General features: G+C 53.3%; 1 protein-coding gene across 2 annotated transcripts; it reads left to right on the top strand.

Annotated features, from left to right (window-relative positions):
• Window positions 1–8,843: 8,843 nt before the first annotated feature.
• HPCAL4 (hippocalcin like 4) lies at window positions 8,844–19,896 on the top strand. Of its 2 annotated transcripts, none has more exons than XM_075554308.1 (4): window positions 8,844–8,973; window positions 14,486–14,655; window positions 14,746–14,961; window positions 15,803–19,896. In XM_075554308.1, exons 2-4 carry the CDS (start codon window positions 14,494–14,496, stop codon window positions 15,998–16,000), a joined length of 576 nt encoding a protein of 191 aa, XP_075410423.1. In that variant the 5' UTR covers window positions 8,844–8,973; window positions 14,486–14,493; the 3' UTR covers window positions 16,001–19,896. The 2 variants fall into 2 exon arrangements, with proteins under 2 accessions (XP_075410423.1, XP_075410432.1); XM_075554317.1 differs by having other exon boundaries at window positions 8,867–8,968.
• Window positions 19,897–23,062: the final 3,166 nt, after the last annotated feature.

The raw sequence follows: 23,062 nt of genomic DNA, 5'->3' as shown, positions 1-23,062 counted from the left end.
GGGATGGGGTGGGGAGGTGGCTGATTTCTTTTCACACAAGAATGGATAACAGAGTAAAAAAATAAGATGAAACAGAACATAAATGCTGGAGAGAATTCGGAAAGATGGGAACTCCTCATCCATTGGTGAGACTGTGAATCTGCGCAACTACTGTGGAAATTGGCATGGCGTGTCCTCAAACAGTTGGGAATAGAAATTCCATATGACCTGGAAATTGCCGAACTTGGGAATTTCCTAATATATTTTAAGGATACCCCCAAATCTCATGAATCAATTCTTGTGGGTTCTTCATCCAGTGTTTTAGGGTAAGGAACTATTTCAATATCGAATGCGTCACGAGTGTTGCTAGTAGGTTTCCCATTCATACATGCATAGGGTTATTCCAATCAACATGAGTTTCAGCATGTCTCTGGGGTCAGTGGACGGCTGCAGATGAGCTCTCTCGGGAATGCCCTTGTCTCCGTCTGATTTGGGTGCCTTCAAAGCAGTGGCTTCCCAGGGGACCTGCTGGGCCAGTGACCAGGCAGAGAGGTCAGCTCATGGTGACTGTTTTCTGGGATTCCCAAAGGGTAAGTTGGATAGATTTCATCCAAAGGCACAGGACAAACCTGGGGCTTATTCTGAAAAGCTTTCTAAGAACAATGACAGCCTCCTTGGTGAGCTGGGAAAGTTGTGCTGATGCATTGTTTTCCATCACAATAATGCCCCTGCTCCTTCCTTGGGGTTAGCAAGGGCTATCTATGAGACCTTCATTGGGAAGCCTTCTCTCAACCACCCTACAGCTCTGGTCTTGCCCCTTCCAGGTTCTTTTTGCTCCTCAAACTCAAAGAATATTGAAAAGGGAGCTGACTTGAATCCCCTGAGGATGCCATTTGAGTCCCCAGACTGCCATTTTGACAAGGAGGGAATCCGAGAATCAGAATTTCCCAGGAAGGGGGAGAGTGGAGGAAACACTCCCTTCAGAAGCGTCTGGACCTAGATGGGTGAGATGCCCAGAAACAATAGGTCCCATTTGGTGATGTTTGTCCTCTAAAGGTTTCTGTGACTTTGTAACAGTCCCTTTGACTGGCCTTCACACCCCCACAAGGAAAGAGGAGAGGAGCGAATGCCAGCACTCCTGGCGGCCCTCTGTACGGAGACTGAGTGGTGAAGGCAGAGAGACTCCTGGACCAGCAAACACTACAGGAAGCGGGCTGGAACTGCAGCTTCTTCATTTATTTCATTGTGTTGATGCCGACTCATAGAGAGCCTGTAGGAAAGGGCAGACGGCTTCTGTTGGTTTCTAAAGCTGCCACTTGTTTTTTTCCTTAATCATTTTATTGGGGGCTCATACAACTCTTATCACAATCCATACATCAATTGAATCAGGCATATTTGTACATCTGTTGCCCTCATTCTTTTCTAGACATCTACTTTCTATTGAGCCCTTGGTATCAGCTCTTTTTTTTACCCCCCACCTCCACCCCACAACAGTCACTCTACCGGAGTCTATTGCCTCATCTTTCTGTCTGGACTTTCTGCATCTGACCCTTGTCGATCCCGTCTCGGTTTTATTCCCATCCCACTAGACTGTCCCCTCTATTTCCACATGTTGGAAGTCCGCAAACTACATTTCTCCGATTCCATTACCAACAGCTTCCTGTTAGGTTTGGCCAAGGAGTGGCACTGATGGGAACTTGGGTGAAAGAATGGAGAGAGAAGCTTTTTCGTTTCTCCACGCAGGGGTATCAAGCAGCAATATGGGGAGCAGGGGTATCAAGCAGCAATATGGGGACCAGCTCCTCACTTCTGCTCAAGCAGCAGGACTGTCCCGTAGTGGGAGTGGTGACAACAGGCATGCCAGCCCCCTCAGCAGGGTGGCACTCAGGAACTCTAGCTCTGAGGGGAACAGTAACAGCAGTCGGTGACTTCAGGTTTCTGGGCTGTCGCCCCAACAAGCGTGTGCTCCTGGCTTCCTGCAGGCCGGTGCTGGTGGTGAGGGTCTCAGTGCCTACGATGAACATGGGCTCTGGGTGCCACAGATTTCGATTTTGCCCCTGCCCCCCCCCCTTAAACCTGGTTGTAGCCTCCAGCAATTAGAAATCGCTGAGTAGCATCATAGTCTGTGTTTTTGCCCCCACCAGTCCTTCCAATACTTTTGTGTCCTGTGTTTTGTATAAAAATACTAGGCCGGCTTTGGTCTGTGAAGGACAGGGATGTGTGCCTCTACCAAGCGCTGCGCCTCCCCCACTTCTGCCTTTCCTTGCCACTGGCTGGAGATCCTGGGAGATGGAGGAATGACAAGGTAAGACGCCTACATTGCCAAGTCCCCAGAAGGAGGAGAGTCACCCCGACACCCACTCTAGACTGCTGGGTAAATAAGAAATAAACTAGTTACGTCAAGGCCTTGTGTGCTTGGATCTATTTGTTGTAGCAGCTTAGCCTTTGCCCCGACTCAGCGCATGGAACAACCATGATTTACGTAGTTGTGTGAAGATGTAGCTTATTTGTGCCTTTGCTAAGCACTTTATCCTCACCGACTGTCCACACAGAAGTTCTCACTGTAATTCCTGTTGGCAGACTAGAAAACTGAACTGGAGGGAGGCTAAGCCACTTGTGCAAGGTCTATCTTGAAAGCATATCTCTGTCTGCCTGCCTGCCTCTCTCTCTCTCTCTCTGAAGGAGAGATACTCCAAACTTCAAAAAGTTTGTATGAAATGGAATGAAAAGATAATAAAAATTTCCCCAAAACTCGTTGGGCCCTTTGTGATAGTTAAGGTTTTGCGTAATCTAGCTGGGCCAGGAGTCTCAGAGCGGTGGCAGTTAAGACATAGCAGTCCCCATGAGGAGAGCTAGCACAATGCGACCGCCTCCAGGATGAGAAAGGCGCTCCGCTGGAGTAGGGATCTGCACCCTGTGCTGTAGCCCAAAGGCTAGCAGTTTAAATCCAATGGCCATTCTGCAGGAGAAAGATGGGGCCTTCTTTAGGAAAATAAAACACCCAAAGGGGCAGCTCGACTCTGTCCTATCAGATTCCTAGGAGTCATACTCCATGGCAGTGGGTTTCTGAGTCAGTTATGAAATGAGCAGACAGTCCGTTGAAAGGCTCCTCGTGCTTGAGGCCTGCTTCCAACCTCAGTGTATGCCGTGGGAAAGCTTGCTTACCCTTTTCACTGGGACTGGATCCTGCATCCGGCTTGTCAGTGATCACCTGTGTTTTGGATTGAGCTGCTCCTGAGAGTCATGAGTAGTCTATCATCTTACCTACCGACCTTAGGTGCATTCGCCCCTGTAGCCAGAAGCCTGAGAGTTGATCTGCCTAGCTGGGATTCATCAGTCCCTGCAGCTCTGAGAGTCCAGATGCCACCAACCTACATCCGATCCATGCAACTGGAACTTGCCCACTTCCTCAACTGTGAGAGGCATTTTTTTCTCCAGATACATTTGAGATAAATAGATACATTGCACGGATTGTACTTTTCTGGAGAATAGAGCCTAAGACACCCGTGTGTGTGTGTGTGTGTGTGTGTGTGTGTGTTAAAAAAAAACAACAGACCACTGCCATTGAATTAGTTCCAATTCACAGGACTTTATATGGGGTTTCTGAGATGATAAGTCTTTATAGAAGCAGACAGCTATATGCATGTTCTTAATATACATCGTGTATATATATATATATATCATGTTATGTATGTTTTCTGAGGGACTGTTAACCAAAAGGTAGGTGGTTCATACCCACCAGTCGCTCCCCCAGGGAAGGCGGTGGCAGTCCACCTTGGAGCCAGTTCTACTCTGTCCTGCAGGGTTGCTGCGAGTTGGAATCGACTCGGTGGCATGCACCGACAGTGAACGTGTGCTTTGAGCACTGTGTTTGCTTCAGCTGTCTACATGGAACCACAGCTCCAATAGCAACTAGAACGATCAGAGGGGCAGCGAGTTTATGTGACCGGGGAGGAACAACTCAGCAAAGGAAGGTGAGACTGGTTGACAACTCGATGAATGTCGTCGGGGCCACTAAATTGCTCGTGCAGACCCTGAGGAATTGGTGCAGACGCCGCTGTGTGTATCTGAAACAGCAAAAGTCAGATGAATTACCCAAAAAAGGTGTGTGTGTGTGTGTGTGTGTGTGTGTGTGTTGGGGGTGGTGGTGAAACCAATACTCAAGGGAGCAAAGCCAAGCCCTGGAGAGAGGCCAGCTATTAATCACATGGTCTAAGCCCCTGAAGCCAGCCAGCTATAAAATCCAATCTACTTTTGTTTTTCTCCCTTGACAGGAGCTCTCGAATGATCTTTTTGCCTAACCCACTGTGGGTGGGTTGGCTTTTCAGTCACTTGGAACAATGACTCATAACTGATAAAGAGAAATATGACAAACGCATGTCTTCTCAGCAAGCAAACAGAAGCCGCTTCTTGATAACTGACATCAAAAGTGCAATTGTGGGAAGGGATTGAGGGCGGCTCACAGGATCCAAGCAGAGGCAGGGGAAGCAGGTCTTGGAAAGGACATGCTCCCGAGTGTCCGGAGGAGTCCAAGTAGCAGGGACAAATAGACAGGACAGTGCCCTCAGGGCAATCAGGGCACTGTCCCGGAATAAATCAATGCTAACTGTCTGCCATCCACTTGTCACTCAAGATTCGGATGAGAAAAAGTCCATTTAGCCTTGAGTCTGGTCCAAGAGGAGACAGGATACTCGAACTAGGAGTCTCGCTAAGACACACTAGGAGCTGGGTTATTCCCCAAAGTTAATTTTTTCTAAGCACTTTGCATACATTAACTGCTTTAATCCTCAGAATAGCCCTGAGAGATGGGTATCATCCCTATGATACATATGAGGAGACCTGAGACACGGAAATGTGGAACAACTTGCTCTTGGTCACACCGCTATCAAGTGAAACACCTGTGCTGCAAACACATGCAACCTGGTCCCAGCATCTGTGCACTAAGAGGACTGTCCAGCAGACAGAGGAATGGATGCAGGGCAGGTGAAAACATCCATCCTGCCCTTTGTAGTGGGTTACCTTTCAAGGGAGGGGTTAGGGAACTGCTACTCTCTATAGACCTTTTTTTTTTAAGCCATCATGTATTAACAGATTAAAAGAGAGAGAGAGATTACAGAGAGATTTCTATTTGGGAAATTTAAAAGATTGCTATTTAGCCAATGGGGAAAGGGAGGGAACCCAGTTCTGGTGACCTCACCCTCTCCTGGCTGCAAGGAGGCTGTAGGGGTATCTAGGACCCTGGGGAATTCCAGCTGCACTGGCTGAGGCTGAGGCTCTGCAGGGAGGCAGGAAGGTGGTATCCATCTTAAAAGGAGTGCTGGAGACCAACTGGGAAAGGGATTAAGCCCAGAGCCTCAGAGTTGAGTTGCGTGAGCAGATGAAAACTATGTTTGGGAGTTCAGGGACCTCGGGGCAAGGGGACTCTCCTAGGGAATTATAGGTCAGGCTGCTGCATGAAGGATCCTGCCTGTTTAAAGAACTAGAGCAAACCCAGTATATCCAGGTGCATCACCCGCCCCTTGCCTTCCTTCCCATCTTACCTGGGATCCCTGGTTCCCATGTTTAATTCTAGGGCCAGGGGATGGGGGTGACCCCCTTGTCGTTCAAGCTCCAGGGTCTCTGAGTCAGAACTGACTCAGTGGCAGTGGGTCCTGACTGCTGTACTGCTGCTCCTGGCACCCGTGAGCTTCGTGGACTCTACAATGGAGCACCTGCTCCCACGAGGCTGGGCTTTCCTTCCTAATGGTTCTGGGGAGTCAGAAACAAAGATTCCAATCCTAGGTCCTTCTCCTGGAGAACCTTAAAGAGCTTAAGGAGAGGCAATCTGTGTGCTGGCCAAGAGGGTGGGATCTGCAGTCAGGTTGTGTGTTCAAGTCTCAGCTCTACAGCTGTACTAGCTAAGTGAACTTGGGTCAATCACACATCATTTCCTCATCTCTTACATGGGAATAATAATCCACTCCACTCCATTCTACTTCATTCCCTGCCATCAAGTCCATGCTGACTCACAGCGACTCCCAGGGGGTAGAATTGCCCCTGTGGATTTCTGAGACTGTTTAACTTCACGAGAGTAGAAAGTTCTGGCTTTCCCCTGAGTAGCAGCTGGTGGTTTTGAACTGCTGACCTGTGTAGCCACTGTGCCTCCAGGGTTCCTAATAATAGTGCCTAGATCGTGAAAAGCTCATGAGGAGTAGCATCCAACACAAAGTACCCAAACCAAACCAACTCAGATCAAGCCCACTGGTACGGAATCAATTCCAATTCCTAAGACAAACCCCTAGACTTGCTCTCAGGGTTTCTGGGACTGCACATCTTTCGGGGAACATCCGGCTTCATCTTTCTCCCTCAAAGCAACTGGTGGTTTGAACCACCAACATCTGTGTTAGCAGCCTAATGCTTAACCTACTGTGCGGCCAGGACTCCTTGACGCAAAGTCAGTAAGGGCTCAAAAATCTTCAAACCAAACCTATTGCCATTGAGTTGGCTCCATGTGCTCTGGAGTAGAACTGAAGTCCAGAGGGCTTTCTTGACTGTAACTTTCTGGGAGTATATAACTAGGTTTTTCCTCCATGATAACTCTGGGTGGGTTTGAACTGCCAACCTTTTGATTGGTAATCAAAGGCAAACCATTTTTACCACCAGTGGATCTAAGCTCTCAATAAATGTTACCCACCCATCCACTACCATCGAGCCAAATGAGATTCACACTGACCCTCTCTAGGGATTCCAAGACTGTAAGTCTTAATGGGATCTGACAGACTCCCACAGAGTGACGTGTGGGCTTAAACTGCCGACATTTTGGCTAGCAGTCCAACCCACAGCCAGCCCCATGTGGGCTCCTCAGTTGTCCTTAAGTGGGTTGTGAATCCAGTAGCGCCGATAGAGCGCAGCGGGTGATCGCGCTGCAGCTCATGTTCAACAGGACAACGTGCTGCGCCGTCCTGCGTGAGCCTGAGGATCACCAGCGCCTTCGAGTTCATCCTTGGAGCCAGTGTGCCAGTCCAGCCCATGGAAGGTCTCCCGCACCCTCGCCATCTTGCCAATTCACTGCGCACAGTGCCCACATTGACCCTTCCTGATGACATGGCCAAAGTCAGAGCCTTGGACAGTGTTCTATTGAGATGCATAAAGGTTTCAAATGGTAGATTTTCAGAAGCAGCCCAGGATGACAAGCAATCCTTGAGCATCCTCCTAGTTGAGATTCTTCCCCTGTCCCTCTAAGCCTCCTGTACCAGCACCCACCTTTTACAGACCCCCAGGGAGGTAGAGAGAGAAAGGTTGGGTCACAGTTATCTGTGGGCTTGTCGGCAAAAGTGAGACTCCATTTAAAACCTCAGGTGCCATTCTCTGGCTGTCTCCCCAAAGTTTCTCTTGCTTTCCTGCAACTCTTACAGGCGAGCAAGGAAGAGCCTTGCCTGCTCTGGGTCCCTAGAGCACAGGGAGTTCCCAGGAAGTGATCCAGTTGGAGCTTTGAAGGTACCTGTACCTACTTTGTGAGTCACCCACACCTTGGGGTTAGGGATGCCCCTCCTAGTTGGAGCCTCGGGGAGCTTGCACGCTGCTAGCTAGGGGCCCAGGCAGGAAACGGATTGCGTCAAAATCCGAGTAGGGTGGAGTAGAGCAGTTGCTAAAGAAGAGGGTCGCCCCTTCCCGCCCAGCGGACCTGGCCGGGAGTTGCTGGACCCAGCCCCAGAAGCCTGGTCTCCACTCGCCATCCCAACAGGCCCCAGGTTTCCCTTCAGGAGAAGCCCCGCCTCTTCTCCGGGGCGATTCCGCCTCCCCGCTCTCATTGGACCGGTCCCCAGACGCCCCGCCCCGCTTCAGACAGTTTCCCAGAAGCTCCGCCTCCGCACGTGGCCCAGCCAGGGGCTATCTGCTCCCCTCGCGCCCCGGGTTTGGAGTGAAGGGTGCCTTCCCACCATCAGGAGCTTTCGGCCGCTGATGCAGCCAGGACTGCCGGGCCGGGCTTTGGGGAGACCCCCAAGTGCGGGAGGTGTCCCCGGAGCCCTGAAACCTTCCAGACCCGCTCAGTGTAAACCGCCTCTAGCTTGTGTCAACATCCGAAGCCGGAGACTGGCGGCGGCCGGGGAGGGGATCCGTCTACGGGACCGAGGGCGGGGAGTGGCGGGGTCCGTGGTGTAGGTGGAGGGTCCTAGAAGAGGCCGCGAGGGGCCGGGGGAGGGAGCCGTGGGCACTAGGGAGGGCTTGCTTGGGGAGGGATGCGCCTCAGGGGTTGCAGCGGGGGCCGGAGGCAGTAGAGAGCTAGGCTGGGCCTTCAGCGTCCACACTGCGCGCCCTGCGACCACCTACCCTCCTCTCTGCCCTGGGGGGGAGGGGAGGTGTGCAGGAGGGGCTGGCAAGAAGGCGTGGGCCGCTAGACCTCCCACTCAGCAGCTCCTTTTTGCTCCCCTTCAACTTCGGGTGGGGCATGGGAGCGGGGGGCGTCCACATCTTGTGACTCATCCCCTTTCCGTCCCCACCCCCCACCCCCACCCCCGCTGAGGCCCCGGGAAGGAAGCTCAGAGATTCCACTGTGGCTCTCTAGTTTCCATAGCAACGGCGCGGTGGATTCTGCGAATCCGTTTCAAATGTTGACACTCTTCACCCGGGACTGTAGCCGGGGGTCCGAGCCTCTGGGCGGGGGTGGCGAGGACGGCCCTTCCTTTCCTCCTGAAGCGGGGAAGGTCAGCGCGGGCGGGCGGGGCTCGCTGCTGCCGCCGCTGCAGCCAGGCCTGGCCGGCCACCCATCTCCACCTGAAACCTCGCCTGTCACTCTGCCCCAGTCGAGCCAATCAACGCCCCATCTGTCCGAGATGAGGAGGGGTTTATGCAAATCGCGTCGCCTCGGCGAAGCTCTTAGTGCTACAAAAGCTGGGAGGCGGCTCCAGCGCGGACCTAAGAGAGCCAGACCGACAATCCCAGAGCCAGTCTCTGTCCCCGCGGCCCGCCCAGGCTCCGAGCCACCCCGAGACCCGGCGAGCGGCCCCAGGTAAGGTGAGTGGAGCGGGACCTCGGAGGCACCCCTCGAGGCCGAATCCTTGTCTCCAGTCCCTTGACCACCTATTCGCATCCTTATGTGTAGCCCCTACTGACTCACCTCCCTGCCCCCGGCTCCTACAGGAGCCTCAGCATCTAGAGGGCCTGCCCCAGGCGGCGGGGGGTAGGGGGGGCGCGGGGGGTGGGGGGTTGACATCGTCTCAGCCCAGGCCTGAGGTTCCAGGAAGGGAGACAGAGCTGCACACTTAGCCCACCTCCAACCACGAGCAACCACAGCTCTGGCCAGGAAAACACACACACACACACACACACACACACACACGCATGGTGGGGGTTGCTTGTGCTAGAGAAAGTACCAATTACCCTTCCTCCTGTTGCTTTGGCGATGGGTAGTCTCACAGCCCCATAGCAACCTCCCACCTCCATATAGCCCCCACCCACACCAACCAGCCCCACCAGCAGCTCAGCCAACTTCACATCCCGGAGCCCCCACATCCAACCAGTCTCCACATTGGCCTCTCTGAATGCAGCCCCCTCCCACTCCAGTTTCCCTCCTGGAAAACACTTTCTTTCAACAATCCATCTCAGGGGGGCCTTGTGTGAGGCAGAGTCCCCATGCTTTGGGCTTTTTTGATGGGAGTTTAAGTGAGGGACACTACTCCCTGAAGATCAACCTGGCCTCTCCATTTCTGCTGCTAACGCCTGCCCACTCACTCTCACCCTCAGATGGCTCTCTCATTGGCATCCGCTCTAGCTGTCCCCTCTTCCCCCATCCCAATGGGATCAGGCCAAATCACCATGTGGCCTGGGTGGTTCCTTTCCCTAATGGGGCCTCAGCGGGAGGGCAGAGCCGATTCAAATGTTGTCTTTGCCCCCAAGTTATGTTCTACTGGCCAAGTCACTTCCCTCTCTGGACCATCCCTGGGCAAGGGGGTGGGCTGGATGAGATCATCTTAGCGACCTGCCCACATTGACCTGCTCTGGTTCCGGGAGTGGGAAGGGTGCGGGGGTGTGGGAGGAGGAACAGGACCCTTCCACTCTCCCCCTGAGCCGTGAGGACTTTTAATGGACAGCCATGATAGAGGTGGCCAACATGGCCCACCTTGTGTTTAACATGACCTGCGGCATCTTAATTAGCGAGAAGTCTTGCCCAGTTGAAGCCCAAAGACCTGACTGCTGCTGCTGCTGCTTAGAGAAGAGAAAGAGGAGGAAAGAAAATCTCCTGACCAGGGAGCTGTTGTCACTATGGCAACTGCCTCAGCACCAGCTCCTCTGAAGCTGGCGAGGGTGTGGGATTATTGCCTTCCGCAGCCCCTCCCTCCCTCACTGCCACCTCCCCATTCTAAACCCACAACCCTGAGCCCTGTCCTCTGGAAATGGCCTCCGAGCCCAGAAGGGACACTGGCTCTGTCTGTGGGACAGTACTGATTCCTTCACAGCTGGAGGGCAGCCCTCAAGAGTCAAGCAAAGGGGTCTGCTCATGTTTAGCAGGGCCAGTGCACCAGAAGAAAATGCCCCCAGCTGGGTTCTGGACTTCACTTTGCTGCTTCAGAGCTCTGGGTGACCTTGGATGACCCTTTCCTTTCCTTGGGTCTAGGTTCACTTATCTCGGAAGTGGGTGTGATGATAGTCTCCCACCATCCTACCAGACATAAATAAAACCAGCCTGGAATACGTTCTTAGGAGGAAGGAGGGGTCTCTGCCCCTTCCATGTAATCCACCAAAGGGTACGCGTTCCAGGCACAGCCTTTATGTCTCTGCAGGGCAGTTCTGTACAGCCAAAGAGGGCAGTTTGGAACCAGTGATGGGAAGCTACAAGAGAGCAAACTTAGAACAAAGGCCGAAGGGCTTTCCAGTCTGTGAAAATTGCTCGGTGGGAATGAGGCCATATTGGGAGGCACTAAGCTCCTTGATGAAGAGCATAAAAGGTCTGGGAACTTTCTGGCCTGGGCAAGTGTTTAATGCAAGTAAAACCAAATCAGATCTATCCTGCAATTTTAGAACAGCACCAGGTGAGAATCCAAGAGCCCTGAAGTCTACAGTTGGGTGGTGGCTGAAGTTCATGGCCTTGCAGGGTTGACCCACGCCCAAGTGCTGAGCCTATGCCGTTGGCTGGGAGAGGTTGATCATAAGGAAGTGGACTTTAGTCAGGCTGATGAGAACCTGTATCAGCCTAGGTATGGAAAACAGCTCAACGAAAAAGCCTATCTTCAAAGGGGCATGGGGTTAGGAGGGGGAGCAGTGGGCAGTGGGGCTAGAAAGGTGGGCACCTTGAGGCAAACTGGACTTAAGGTGAAGGGAGAAAAAACGGATCCTCCAGCAGATGGAGAGATGCAGGAAGGGACCAGCTCAGGCTGAGGAGGAGTCTGATGGTGCACCTGTTGAGTCACAGGTGCTGGTTGGATCCTTTCATAGGAAGTATTTCCTGTGTATCAGAGAACCTGGCCCAGAGCACAGACAAGATGGTTCCAGTGAGGCCGAGAGGGATGCCAGAGCTCTGCTGTCCCTGGATAGGATGTGGAGGTCAGAAAGAGTCCCTGTGTGCTGGACAGGTGTCCCCTTGCACTGAAGAGGGCAGTCTGGACAGGTGGCATGGCATCGGCCTAGCTGCTGGCTCATCTGGACCCTTCCATGGACCCGCTTCATGGTCGTGAGCCAGTTATCCCCTCAGTCTGGGCTTCAGTTTTCATAAAAATAAAGAGATGATTTTAAAGAACCGTGCCAGATCTAGGAGCAAGATAGAGCTTTCTACTTCTGTAAAGAGATACAGTCTCAGAAACTTACAGGGGCAGTTCTATCCCCTCCTATAAGGTCTCTAGGAGTCACATAGACGGGAATGTTTCCTTTTTTCTTTTCGGTTGGTTTTTTGATGCCAGATTTCAGAGCTGTAGGGGGACTGAGAAATGAAGGAGAAACCACAGTCCTCAGTGGGTCTGAAGCCATATTGGGGCAGGAAATGGCTGAAGCCTCGGGAAACTGAGAATTGTGGGCAGAAAGGAAGGGGAGAAGGATGCAGGAGGTGAGACCCCCACAGCACCACGACACACTCAGAGATGTGTGCGCTCTGACAGATTCGCAGCACATGCACTGATACCCTCCCGCACACAGATCCCATCCTCACGCAGACACCCAGGCAGGTCCCACAGGAGACAGTGGGAAGAGGCTCTGCCTCCGCCCATCAGACACCTCAGCCTCTGGGCTCTCCAGCTTCTGTGACGACTTCCTGGGCCTTCCACGTCCTTTGGACTTGTGTGGGGGCGGGGAGGGGAACACCTAGAAGGGGAGCCTGCCTCTCTGTCCGTTTCCAGAGGCATCTTTGACTCTGGCCCTGATCTGGTCATGTGAAGCCCACAGCCCCAGGGAATTGGAAATACCATGCTCCCCTCCCCCTCTTCTCCTGGAGGCTGTTGCTGCCTCCACTGCACCTCCATTTTCCTTGTGGCTCAGGAGAGGAATCTGAGCTCAGAAGGGTTCTGTAACTAGCTTGGGGTCCCTCAGGCTTGGAGCAACTCAACCTCAGGCCTGGCTGTTTAGAGCACCCCCAGCAGTAAAGATCCGACTCAGAACTGGCCTGAGGTTGTGGGCTGTGGCAGCAACATTCCTTCCAGCAGCCTGAGGCTTGCTTTTTCTGAGCAGCTTGAGGTCAGGCTTCCAGGGATGAGGGACCTGGTCCCTTTCCAGTAGCTCGAAGCAGAACAAAGGCAGCTTGCAGGCCAAGTCCTGGGGCCCCAGGCTCCAGAGGAGCATTCCTACCCTGGAGGCAGAGAGGAGGTCTGGTGATGAGTGATGACCTATTGGGCTGCTGACCACAGATGAACATCTAGAAAGGACCTGCCACTCCATGGGAGAAAGATGAGACCTCTCTCATAACAATTTTCTATCTCTGGAACCCAGGGACAGTTCTAACCTTTCCTATAGGGTCGCTATGAGTTGGGATGGACTTGACAGCAGTGAGTTTAGGTTTCGTTTGACCTAGTTAGTCTTCAGGGTCTGGGAGGGTGGGGGAGGCTGGCTCGGGCCAGGCTTTGGGGAGAGGGTGTCTGCCACTCTGCAAACACTCCTCCTGGTACAGGCCACTTGAGGAGCCCCACAGTCTAGAATGGGACAGACCCTTCATTCTCCCCAAATCTGCTCCGCAGTGACAACACCCTCAACCCCTCAGCCCAATATTAGCATCTGTCTCAATACCCCCGTCCCTCCCCACTACCTCCAGTCAGCCGCCATGTCCTGCCAGTGACCCCTCCTAACCTCTCTCAGCCCATCCACATGTCTCCACCTCCCCATCACCTGTCCCCTAGTGCAAGTCTGGTCACCTCTCACAGGAGCTATGCTGCAGACCCCTCTTGCTCTCCTGACTATCCCTGGGCCCACACCCAATGGAAGAATCCAAAGCACATAAGCTCTCAAGTCCCTGGCACTTCGTTCAGGATCTGGCTGACTGAGAGCATCCATATTAGGGGAAAGGACGATCTCTTCCTCCTCAACACGCACAGCCATTGAGTCAATTCTGACTCATAGCAACCCTACAGAACTGAATAGAACGGCCCCTAGGAGTTTCCGAGACTGGGACTCTTACGGCAGTAGGAAGTCTCATCTTTCTCCCACGGAGCAGCCGGTGGTTTTGAACTGCCCTTGCAGTTAGCAGGTCAGCGTGTAACCACTACAGCACCGGGCTCCCTGATCTCTTCCTAGCACCTGCTGTCAAAGCCTCCGAGAGCTCTGTCCACTCTGGGTAGAGTCCAAAGCATGAGCTGCATGTGCACGGGTTAAGGCCCTTTGCAATCAGCCTCTCAGACCTGATTGGAACTTATTGAAGGCTGCCTCCACCTGCTTCATCTCCTTCCCGCACAGCCAGCCTCCGTAAATGCTCAGGGAATGAGTGTCCCAATGAAAACCAGCATGTCATCAGGGCCACCCATGCTGCAGGCTAGAGAGTGAGGGAGACAAGCTACCTGCTAGGGTGGCCCAGGAAAGGCTTGAGGAAGAAATTGGTCAATAGGACCAGGGGGCCCGGAAAGGACCTACCCGGGTCCCCTGGTAGAAGAGGCGGAGGCAGGAGGAGGCCCAGTGTGGGAAGGCAAGGAGAGGAGTTGAGCCTTGGTTCTGTAGGCGTGGGGAGCGCTGGGAGGAGTGAACAGGAGAGGGAGGGGGAAGGCTGGTGCCCAGCACCGGTCAGTGAGCCAGAGCTGGGGGCTTGCCAGAAGAAGGGGCAGGCCCTGCTGTGGGAAGGAGCACGCCATCCCCATGCAGTGTGCAGGAGAAGGGCCTATTGTGGAGTGAGGAGGCCCTATTATAAAGGGTGTAATGAAGGGCAGGGAGGTGGGGGATCGAGAGCTCCCCTATAGGGAAGGCCAGACCTCATTGGCAGCGCATGTGGTGATGGCAGAGCCCAGCCACAGGGATGGTTAGAGGGGTCATCTTGCGGTAGAAAGAGGGATCCTGGGAGACAGGGTGTGAGGGGAGAAAGGGGGCTCCCCGAACCAAGCAGAGAGAGCTCCTTGCCCTCCAGGCCCCGCCATGGGGAAGACCAACAGCAAGCTGGCCCCAGAGGTGCTGGAGGACCTGGTTCAGAACACGGAGTTCAGCGAGCAGGAACTGAAGCAGTGGTACAAGGGCTTCCTGAAGGACTGCCCCAGCGGCATCCTCAACCTGGAGGAGTTTCAGCAGCTCTACATCAAGGTGGGCGCCACGCGGGGCGGCGGGAGGGCGGCCTAGGACTGAGCCGGTGAGCCGGCTGGGAGCCCCAACCCCTCCAACCCTCGCCCTCAGTTCTTCCCTTATGGCGACGCCTCCAAGTTCGCGCAGCACGCTTTCCGCACCTTCGACAAGAACGGCGACGGCACCATCGACTTCCGGGAGTTCATCTGTGCCCTGTCGGTCACCTCCCGGGGCAGCTTCGAGCAGAAGCTCAACTGGGCCTTTGAGATGTACGACCTGGACGGCGACGGCCGCATCACGCGCCTGGAGATGCTGGAGATCATCGAGGTGCGCTGGGGGGCCCGGGAGGCCGTGAGGATGGCGGGTTGGTCTTCTCCAGCCTCTGGGGGGTCTCCTCTCTGTGCCCCAGCTCTCCCCCAGCCCACCTCCCACGGCTGGTCATTACCGATCCAGCACTCAGTGCAGGACAGGCTGTGAGCGAAGTGCTCAACCCAAGAATGTTTTTGGGGAACGTACTGCTGGAATCCCCGTTTTACAGATTAGAAAACCGAGGCAGGGCTCATTCACACAGCTAGCAAGTGCCAGAAGCACCGTCCAAGTCGGGGAGCCTTACTGAGTGACCCTCTACCCCACTCTTGCAAACGCTAACTCAAAGTGCCTGCTATCTCGGACTTCCTTCTGGCGAGAAACTTGTTTTCCTTTGTGTTTATTAAGCTGGCTACTAAAAAATGTTTGAGAGGCAAGAGAGTTCCCTGCAGAGTCACGGGAAGACCCTGAGGCTTCTTGTCCTTGCTTCCGTAGGGGGGGGGGGGGGGAGTGTGTGTGAGCCAGGTAAGTGGGAGAGGTGGTGGGAGAGTGCTCTGACGCCAGAAGCCAGATCTCTCAGCCAATGTCTGTCTTAATTACCTAGTGCTCGGCTCACAGAAATACCACAAGCGGACCATTTCACAGGGAAGAAATTGATTTTCTAAGTCTAAACCCAGGTCTTGGCCACATACATTCCTTCTGTGAGTCTCCCTTGCAGTTTCTGATGCCGGCCAGCGATTTCCGCTCTCCTTCATGTTCCTTGGCACCTGTCTCTCACCAGTACCCCCCTCTGCCCCCACCTTGAGGTCCCCTTCACTGGCCCCAGTCCTACCTACTCCCTTCTCTCCCCCCCAACTTTCAGGCGATCTACAAGATGGTGGGCACTGTGATCATGATGCGCATGAACCAGGATGGCCTCACACCCCAGCAGCGTGTGGACAAGATCTTCAAGAAGATGGACCAGGATAAGGATGACCAGATCACGTTGGAGGAGTTCAAAGAGGCGGCCAAGAGCGACCCATCCATTGTGCTGCTGCTGCAGTGTGACATGCAGAAGTAGGGGCTGGGCAGGGGCAGGGCCCCTGGGCTGGATGGGTGTGGCCACCTCTCGACCTGTTGACCTTCCCAACCCTCCCAGGGGGAGGAGCACTCTGCCATCACTCCCTGGCCCCACCCTTCTGTCCAAATTTTTCCTCCCCTCCATCAAGATCCTTGAGGGACCACTCCACCCTAGGAAAGAGACAGGTCCTCAGGTGTCCCGTCATCTGGTCTCACCCCCAGCCTTGGCCCAGAACCAACATTCACTGGGTGTAGGGGAGTTTGCCTTTGCCCCAAAGAGACAGGGTTAAGGAGCGGGGCTGGGGTCCTACTTTGAAGTATTATGGATTCCTGGGATCAAGCTTTATAGGATGGGCCCGAACACAAAGGTCCAATGTGGATCTGTCCTTGTTTGAGGACCAGAACCTTTAAAGGTAGCCCGACCCTGCTCCCTCAACTCTCCCTGGCCCCTCTGGTCCCAGCCTTTCCGGGTGTTCACTTAGTCCTTCATTCAGCTACTGTCGATGGAGCACCTGTTCCGTGCCAGGCACCTCGAGGTGCTAAAAATACGGTGGTTTACAAGTCACATTCCAAACCTTCCTGAAGCTCATAGGCTAGTGAGGCAGCCTCCGGGGGGCGAGACCTCAGAAGGGGCCATTGAGGGCGCCACTGAGCAGAGTGTGGGCAAGGCTGGGTCCTCTGGAAGAAGTTATCAAATCTAGTTCATCTCTGCCCAATGCTGCAGAAGGCTGAAAGGGACAGCCTTTGGGAGTTTGGGAGCCCTGTAAGTGGGGGAAGAGTAGACATTTTGAGAAAAAATGGAAACTTATTTTTGTAGCACCCTTGAAAAGAGCTGAAATCATTTTTATTAGTTTTAGGATGTTAAAATGTAGTCTCTATTACTTGGTTTCTTAGAAAATGATTCCATGAATGTTGAAAATGATCCTGTTCAGGGACTAGAGAGCTGAGGGGAAGAAAAAAGAGGGGGGAGGGTTGACTGCGCTTTCCCCACTTCTTCTGAGATCCCCCGGTGAGCAGTTCGTGCCACTTCTGCATCCTTCCATTGGCTCTCTCCTGTCAACGTCAGCTCTTTATTAAGCACCCACTATGACTTCAGAGACTTTTGCGGGGAGGGGGAGAATTCCAAAGAGATGCTCTGAGACCAGGACAAGGTGCATTTCCCATATTTGGGGCATTAATTTCAAGCACAGGCTTATTGTTGCCCCTAGAAGAAGAGGAAGACCTGGCCTCTGAGCGGCCCCCCTTTTAGGTTTCCAGACCATGTTTATGGAACAAATGCCTGGGCATGCTCCGTTGGAAAGGCTTCTTCTGCCCCCAAGTCCTCAACTCTGCCAGGCACTTCATCTGCCGGGGACACCGGCTCTGCTTTCCAATGTCTGCTTTCTGAGTTTGGTTCCCGGAGCCGCGCAGCTGCGTGCTTTGACTTCTCCCAGTCGCTTCACTTTTTTTTCGCCTGTGCTCCTGGTCAGGGACTCCCTTCGACCTGCAGTCACAGGTGGTTTCCTCTGGAAACGCCGGTGAGAACCATCCAGAGGACAGGTACTGCCAGCCAGGGTAGGAATTGGGGATGAGGAGTTGGCAGGGAGCTTGGGGCGTTGCGTCTGCAGGAAGCTAGCTCACCTCTGGGTACTCACCTATCCTGTCTTTCTGCAGGTGGAAACTCGGGGGGATGCTGACCTTCTGTCCTAGGTTTGAGTGAACCTTCCTTCTTGGCTGCTCTTGAAGGTAGTAGCCCCCCTGCCCAGCAGGGTCACTGGGTGGCCACGTGCTTTCTCTCCCTCTGCCTGGGACCAGCCTCGTGGTATGGCTGTGGCGTTCACATTCTCAGGCAGGAGCGAGCAGCTTTCCCCCCAGTCATGCCTCAAAGGACGTTCCACTGCCCCGGGCCTGGCCTTGAGGTGTGTCTTGCGCTGTCAGTCAGCACCTCAGACACGGAGAGACTCAGCGGCCTGGCTCAGCCCGGACAGCCCTTCTGGTGGCAGACATTTCCAGTGGGCTTCTTTTCCATCAAATCGTGAATCTAACTAGCCTACACTTGCACAGCTCCTTTCTGACCACCAAAGGCTTGTCAGCTGCCGCCATTGACTTGGAGTCTGAGGCTCCTCTGGGAGGGCAAGTCCTTAGTACAGAGGGATGGCCACACTGTGGTGACACCGTGCCAAGATTTGCACCCAAGACTCTTGAGAGGGTTTCTGTCCTTTAGTGTCTCTTCCCGGCCCGTGCGTCTCTGACTCTCGAGTTCTGTGGAAGTTGGTTGTAGGGTGAGTGACGCCGGATTTGGTCTTCTTTAAGCTTCCTGCTAAGGCGCTTCTGAGGCGGTTGTCTTCCAAATACGAAAAAGGAGCTGGGTGAAGTCTCACATTATCAGGCATCCTGTCTTCTGCTTCAGAGCAGTTCGCGAGCGGGGCCAGTGCTGCTCTAGGAGGCTCTGACTCAGAAGCCTGGGAGCCTCTGGCACTGCCTTTACCACCATCTTCTCCCTAAGAGGACTGTCTTTGTCTTTTCCAGGCTGGTGGACAAGTCCTACCCATGAGGGTATGTTTGATCACTCCAAGCTGCTAGACATGTGCCCCGTGGGTGACATCTACTGGTCTGGCCAAGACCTCATAGACAGCTAGCAGTGTGCATTTGTAATGCCAGGCCAGGATCTGGGCCCACCACGTGCCAATGGGAGGAGCCACAGGCAGGCTAGGTCTTGCTCCCACAAGGCCTTGGGCAGCCCAGGGCCTGTGTTCTCAGGAGCCCTTGTGGTCGAGCACTGGCCCTGCCTTGAGGAGAGAGGCAGGTCCTCTCATCCCTCCTCAGTGGAGAGGGACTTGCAACAAAACACAAGCCAGCAGAGAATTAAGTATGACTCACATAGACACGAAAATATACCATGAAAATGTTGAGGTCTCCAAATTCTCCCTTGAGGTTCTGCATCTTCTTGCGGCAACTCGGAATTGCAGTCCCTTCTCAGACTCTGCCTTCTCTGCCCTCATTCATTCTTGTGGGCTGATTGATAAGCCCATGGCTTCTTATCTCTAAAAACTACTAGCAAGGGCTACTTCAGATGGCCACTGCCAGGAGCTAGAGCCCGCCTTCTGTAACTTCCCATGAAGTCACACTTGGAGAAAAAGGAAGCCTAGAAGTAAAAACACTTAATTCTTTTCTGACAATGACAGAGCTCCAGAGGTAGGATGTAGGTAGGTTGGTAGGGAGAGAGAGAGAGAGAGAGAGAGAGAGAGAGAGAGAGAGAGAGAGAGAGAGAGAGAGAGAGAGAGAGAGAGAGAAAGGATAGAAATAAGAGAATAAGCCAAGATTTCTAGGCAGGCTAGTAAGCTGCCACTGTAAATATTTTTACACAGAGATTTATTAAGACAACAAATGTTTCCTGAAGATCCACCCTGAGTGAGGTTTTTGCTGACTTGAGAGACCATTGTGGGGGCAAGAATACATTTCTTACATAGTTTATTCATCATTCTTGAAAAATGAATTCATCCAACTATTGAAAGGTCCTGGGGTATGTGTGTGTGTCAAAAAAGTGATTTTATTTCTGAAATGATGGGGGTATTTTTCCGTTGCCAGAGGGCAGGGACAGGGCGGGTTTTCGCAGGGCCTGTGGCCCTCTCTGGGGAGGCTGCTGAGGTGCAGGACTTTCTAAGCAGGAGGCTGCAGTAGGGAGGCTGGGTGCCAGGAAGCACCCTCCCCTCACCTCACCACAAGCTCTCCAGCCTAGAGCAGTTGCCCAGGAAAGCCCCTGTGCCCCCACCCACGTCCCACCTCACCCCTCACTCCCCCCCATGTGCTGCTTCTGGCTGTGCCTGCAGCACCTGCCCTAGCCATTTGACCCCAGTGCTGTGGGGTGCTTGTTCTGTTCTGTTTCCTCACTGACCGTGAATAAAAGGTGTGGCTGTGCCCCTCCTCTTTCTTGACCTGGGACAGGAGTGGGGAGTGGAGAAATGGGAACCAGAGGCCTGAAGGACCTCACACAGCGGGGTTATCTCCCCGGCATCTCCTTGGGGCCGTGGTCTTATTCTAGCAAGGAGTCTGGTTTCCAAGAAACAGAGACCCACTCTGGCCTAGCTCAAAGAAGTGGGGGGATGGGGTCGGGGGGAGGTAACTAGGATTCCATGGGAAGACGAAGATGGAAAATCAAGACTGGCGGGGTCTCAAGAGAACTGGAGCTTGGCCTCCTCCTCCTCCTCTCTGCGCCTCACAGGCTCTCGTCTCCTTGGCAATATTTGATTTTCCCTTCGGTTTATCATCACACCCGCTCTCTGCAGACGGACCCTCCACTCTGGCCAGATCATGTGACTGACAAACACATACACACACGTTTCTCGGTGCCAATTCTCAAGCAAAATAATCCGATTAGTTCATCTTAGCTTTTGACGGGCCCCTTGGGTCAAGTGCTCTCCCTTGGCCCAATCTGCAGTTAAAATAGACCCTGCCTTGGTATATTGGGCTGCTAACTACAAGTCAGCAGTTTGAAACCGCCAATAGTGCCGTGGGAGACAGAAGAGGCTTTCTACTCACAAAGAGTTACAGTCTCAAAACCCACAAGTCTATCCTGTAGGGTCATTATGAGCTGGAATTGACTCGATAGCACTGAGTTTTGGATGTAGGCTGTGTGCACAGAGAGCAGTTGTCTATGCAACAGGCAATAAGACTTGGTTTCTCCCTCTATCCCATGGAAGGACATCCTGAGAATCCAAATGGGTGGAGAGTGGACAGTGGCGGAGAAAGGCCATGAGTGGATCCACATGGGAGCTTTTGTACAAATTTTGGGAAGGTGCCCCCCCTGAAAGGAAACAGGCCCTCAAATCCACCGTGAGATGGTACCTTTGGGATAATTAAGGAGAGTCCTTCGGGACTGTACACCCTGTCGTGCCAGGGCGCACAGCTTGGCCATTGGAGTACAGGTTGGGTGTCAGCCTCCACCTGCCCCTTCGGTCAGGAGCTATGCAGCACATAGCTCCACCCTCCACAGGAGCCCGGGCCTGAGCCCTCAGACCCCCACGCTGGTCCCACTATGGTGGGAATTGATGAAGTGTCCCTCTCAGAATACCCTCCCACCCACCCCCAGCCAAAGCCGCCCTGAGTTGGGAGAAGTGGCCGATGAGGGTGCCTGCTGCCTCTTGTAACGCTCAACTGCCTTTTACAACAGTTTCTTCAAGGACACTTGGAGGAGACCTGTCCTATTGGCAGGAAGCAATTAGGGAAGGAAGAAAGCTGACCTGGCCTCAGGGCAGCCATGAACCCCAGGGGGTGACTCAGAAGCCAGAGAATTTGGGGCTGCCAGTCCACACGTGGAGGGGTTGGGGAGTCGTGTCACGTGCCTGCTTTGGGGCACACAGTCCAGAGGGTGCTGCTTGTGAAAAACTCCCCACTCAGGCCCTCCACCACTCTATCTTGGCCATGTTAGTTCACCGACTGCCTGCCACTCCAGTCTAGCTGCCACGAAGAAGCCGGAGTGATGTTCTCTAGGCGCAGATCTGGCCATGCTAGTTTCCCCAGGGCTCTGCTCTTCCCTCAGCGGGCATTCAAGTTCTGTAAGTGGCCCTCGAGGCCCTGCAGGGCTGCTGACTCAAAAGCCTTGTTCTTACCCTACTCTCACCTCCAGTGTGCTGCTCTGAAGACGCCTGAGTGGGCCCCCCACTCTTGTAAGAGGTCTCAAGACTTTGTTTTTGTGCACACGCTATTGCCCCTCTGTGGGCCACCCAGTCCCCTGTCTCAGTCATCTCTGTGACGCCTTCTCAACTCTCAACAGTTGGCCCCTGGAGGGCACTCAGTTCATGGGCATTACTAAACACATCCCTATCAGCTGAGCCAAGCACACACTTCAACCTGTAGTTCAAGGACAAGGAATAAAGGCTCAGAGGAGGATAATGCCGAGACTAGAACTCGGCTCTCCTAAGATCCAGGCCACTGCTGGTTGTGCCATCTTGGGTGTGGAAGGGAATCCTAGTCAGAACATGGAAAGAGAGGCAACAAACCATGATCTTTGACCTCAGAGGGCAAAGGTCAGGTCTGATTAGCATGATGGATATCTACCATGTTCTCTTTCCTGACCCAGGCAAAGACAGGTGCCCAGCTCACATCATTTCAAATGACTAACCCCCAAGAAAAAAGGAGCCATGCTCGCTCATCCATGGATAAAATCATTGTACCCAGGGGACAAACTACACTACCGTAAGTCAAACCCAGGGCTGCCGACTTGATTCTGACCCAGGGACCCTATAGGGTAGAGCTTATCTGCCCTACTCAAATGAAGGCCCGCGGGCCACATGCGGCCAACAGAGGACAATTTCTCCAGACCGCTGGGTGTTTTTGCCCATTTGGTTTTTTTTACTTCAAAATAAGATATGTACAATGTGCATAGGAATTTGTTCATAGGTTTTTTAAAATTATAGTCCAGCCCTCTAATGGGTCTGAGGGACAGTGAACTAGGCCCCCTGTTTAAAAAGTTTGAGGACCCCTGCTATAGAGTTTCCAAAACCACAATCTTTCAAGTATCTGCTTGCTTTACCTTGCACCTGTGGTTAGAACTGCTGACCTTTCCGTTACCAAGCCAGTGCTTAACCACTGTGCCACCAGGGATCCTTCCAGGGGGTCAGTGTTCTACAATTGATCAGTTCTGCCTACTCCTTGGTCTAGGAGGGTTGGAAAGATTGCTCCTCCAGCAAAGCCCTCTTTGGGTTACTTGTTGAAGAGATGCGAAGAATCTCGTGGAAACAGGGATGGAGCACAGAAGCCATAATTAGGCTGCTTCCTCTCAGAGCATGCTTGCTCTCTCCCTCCTGGATTTGCCAAAGGGCTCACAGAGAGCTTCTGTTAGCTTTACTTTTCACATAACCAGTTTGTGATGGAGATTTCAGGTCTCTTGGGAGTCAACTGTCTTTCACAACATCCTCAGCTTGTATCACTGTGGTTGACTACCCAGCCCTTGTTTCCTAATTCCACATTCCTGAGAAAGAAGGAATCTGATTGGTCCAGACCATCTTATCAAGTCAGGCCACACAGGTCACTGAACAGTAAGTGGATTGCTCACCTCTGGGTGTTCACCCTCATTCAAAGAAGT

The sequence above is a fragment of the Tenrec ecaudatus genome, chromosome 1 (assembly GCF_050624435.1).
Source record: "Tenrec ecaudatus isolate mTenEca1 chromosome 1, mTenEca1.hap1, whole genome shotgun sequence".
NCBI classification, from domain to species: Eukaryota; Metazoa; Chordata; class Mammalia; order Afrosoricida; family Tenrecidae; genus Tenrec; species Tenrec ecaudatus.
The sequence above is the reverse complement of the archived record's forward strand: the minus strand, read 5'-3'. Positions and strand labels throughout refer to the sequence as shown.

Coding starts and splice junctions, on each gene's coding strand:
- HPCAL4 (XM_075554308.1), top strand. CDS start 14,494: ATGGGGAAGACCAACAGCAAGCTGGCCCCAGAGGTGCTGGAGGACCTG. Junction 14,656..14,745: donor TTCAGCAGCTCTACATCAAG/GTGGGCGCCACG, acceptor CCTCGCCCTCAG/TTCTTCCCTTATGGCGACGC. Junction 14,962..15,802: donor AGATGCTGGAGATCATCGAG/GTGCGCTGGGGG, acceptor CCCAACTTTCAG/GCGATCTACAAGATGGTGGG.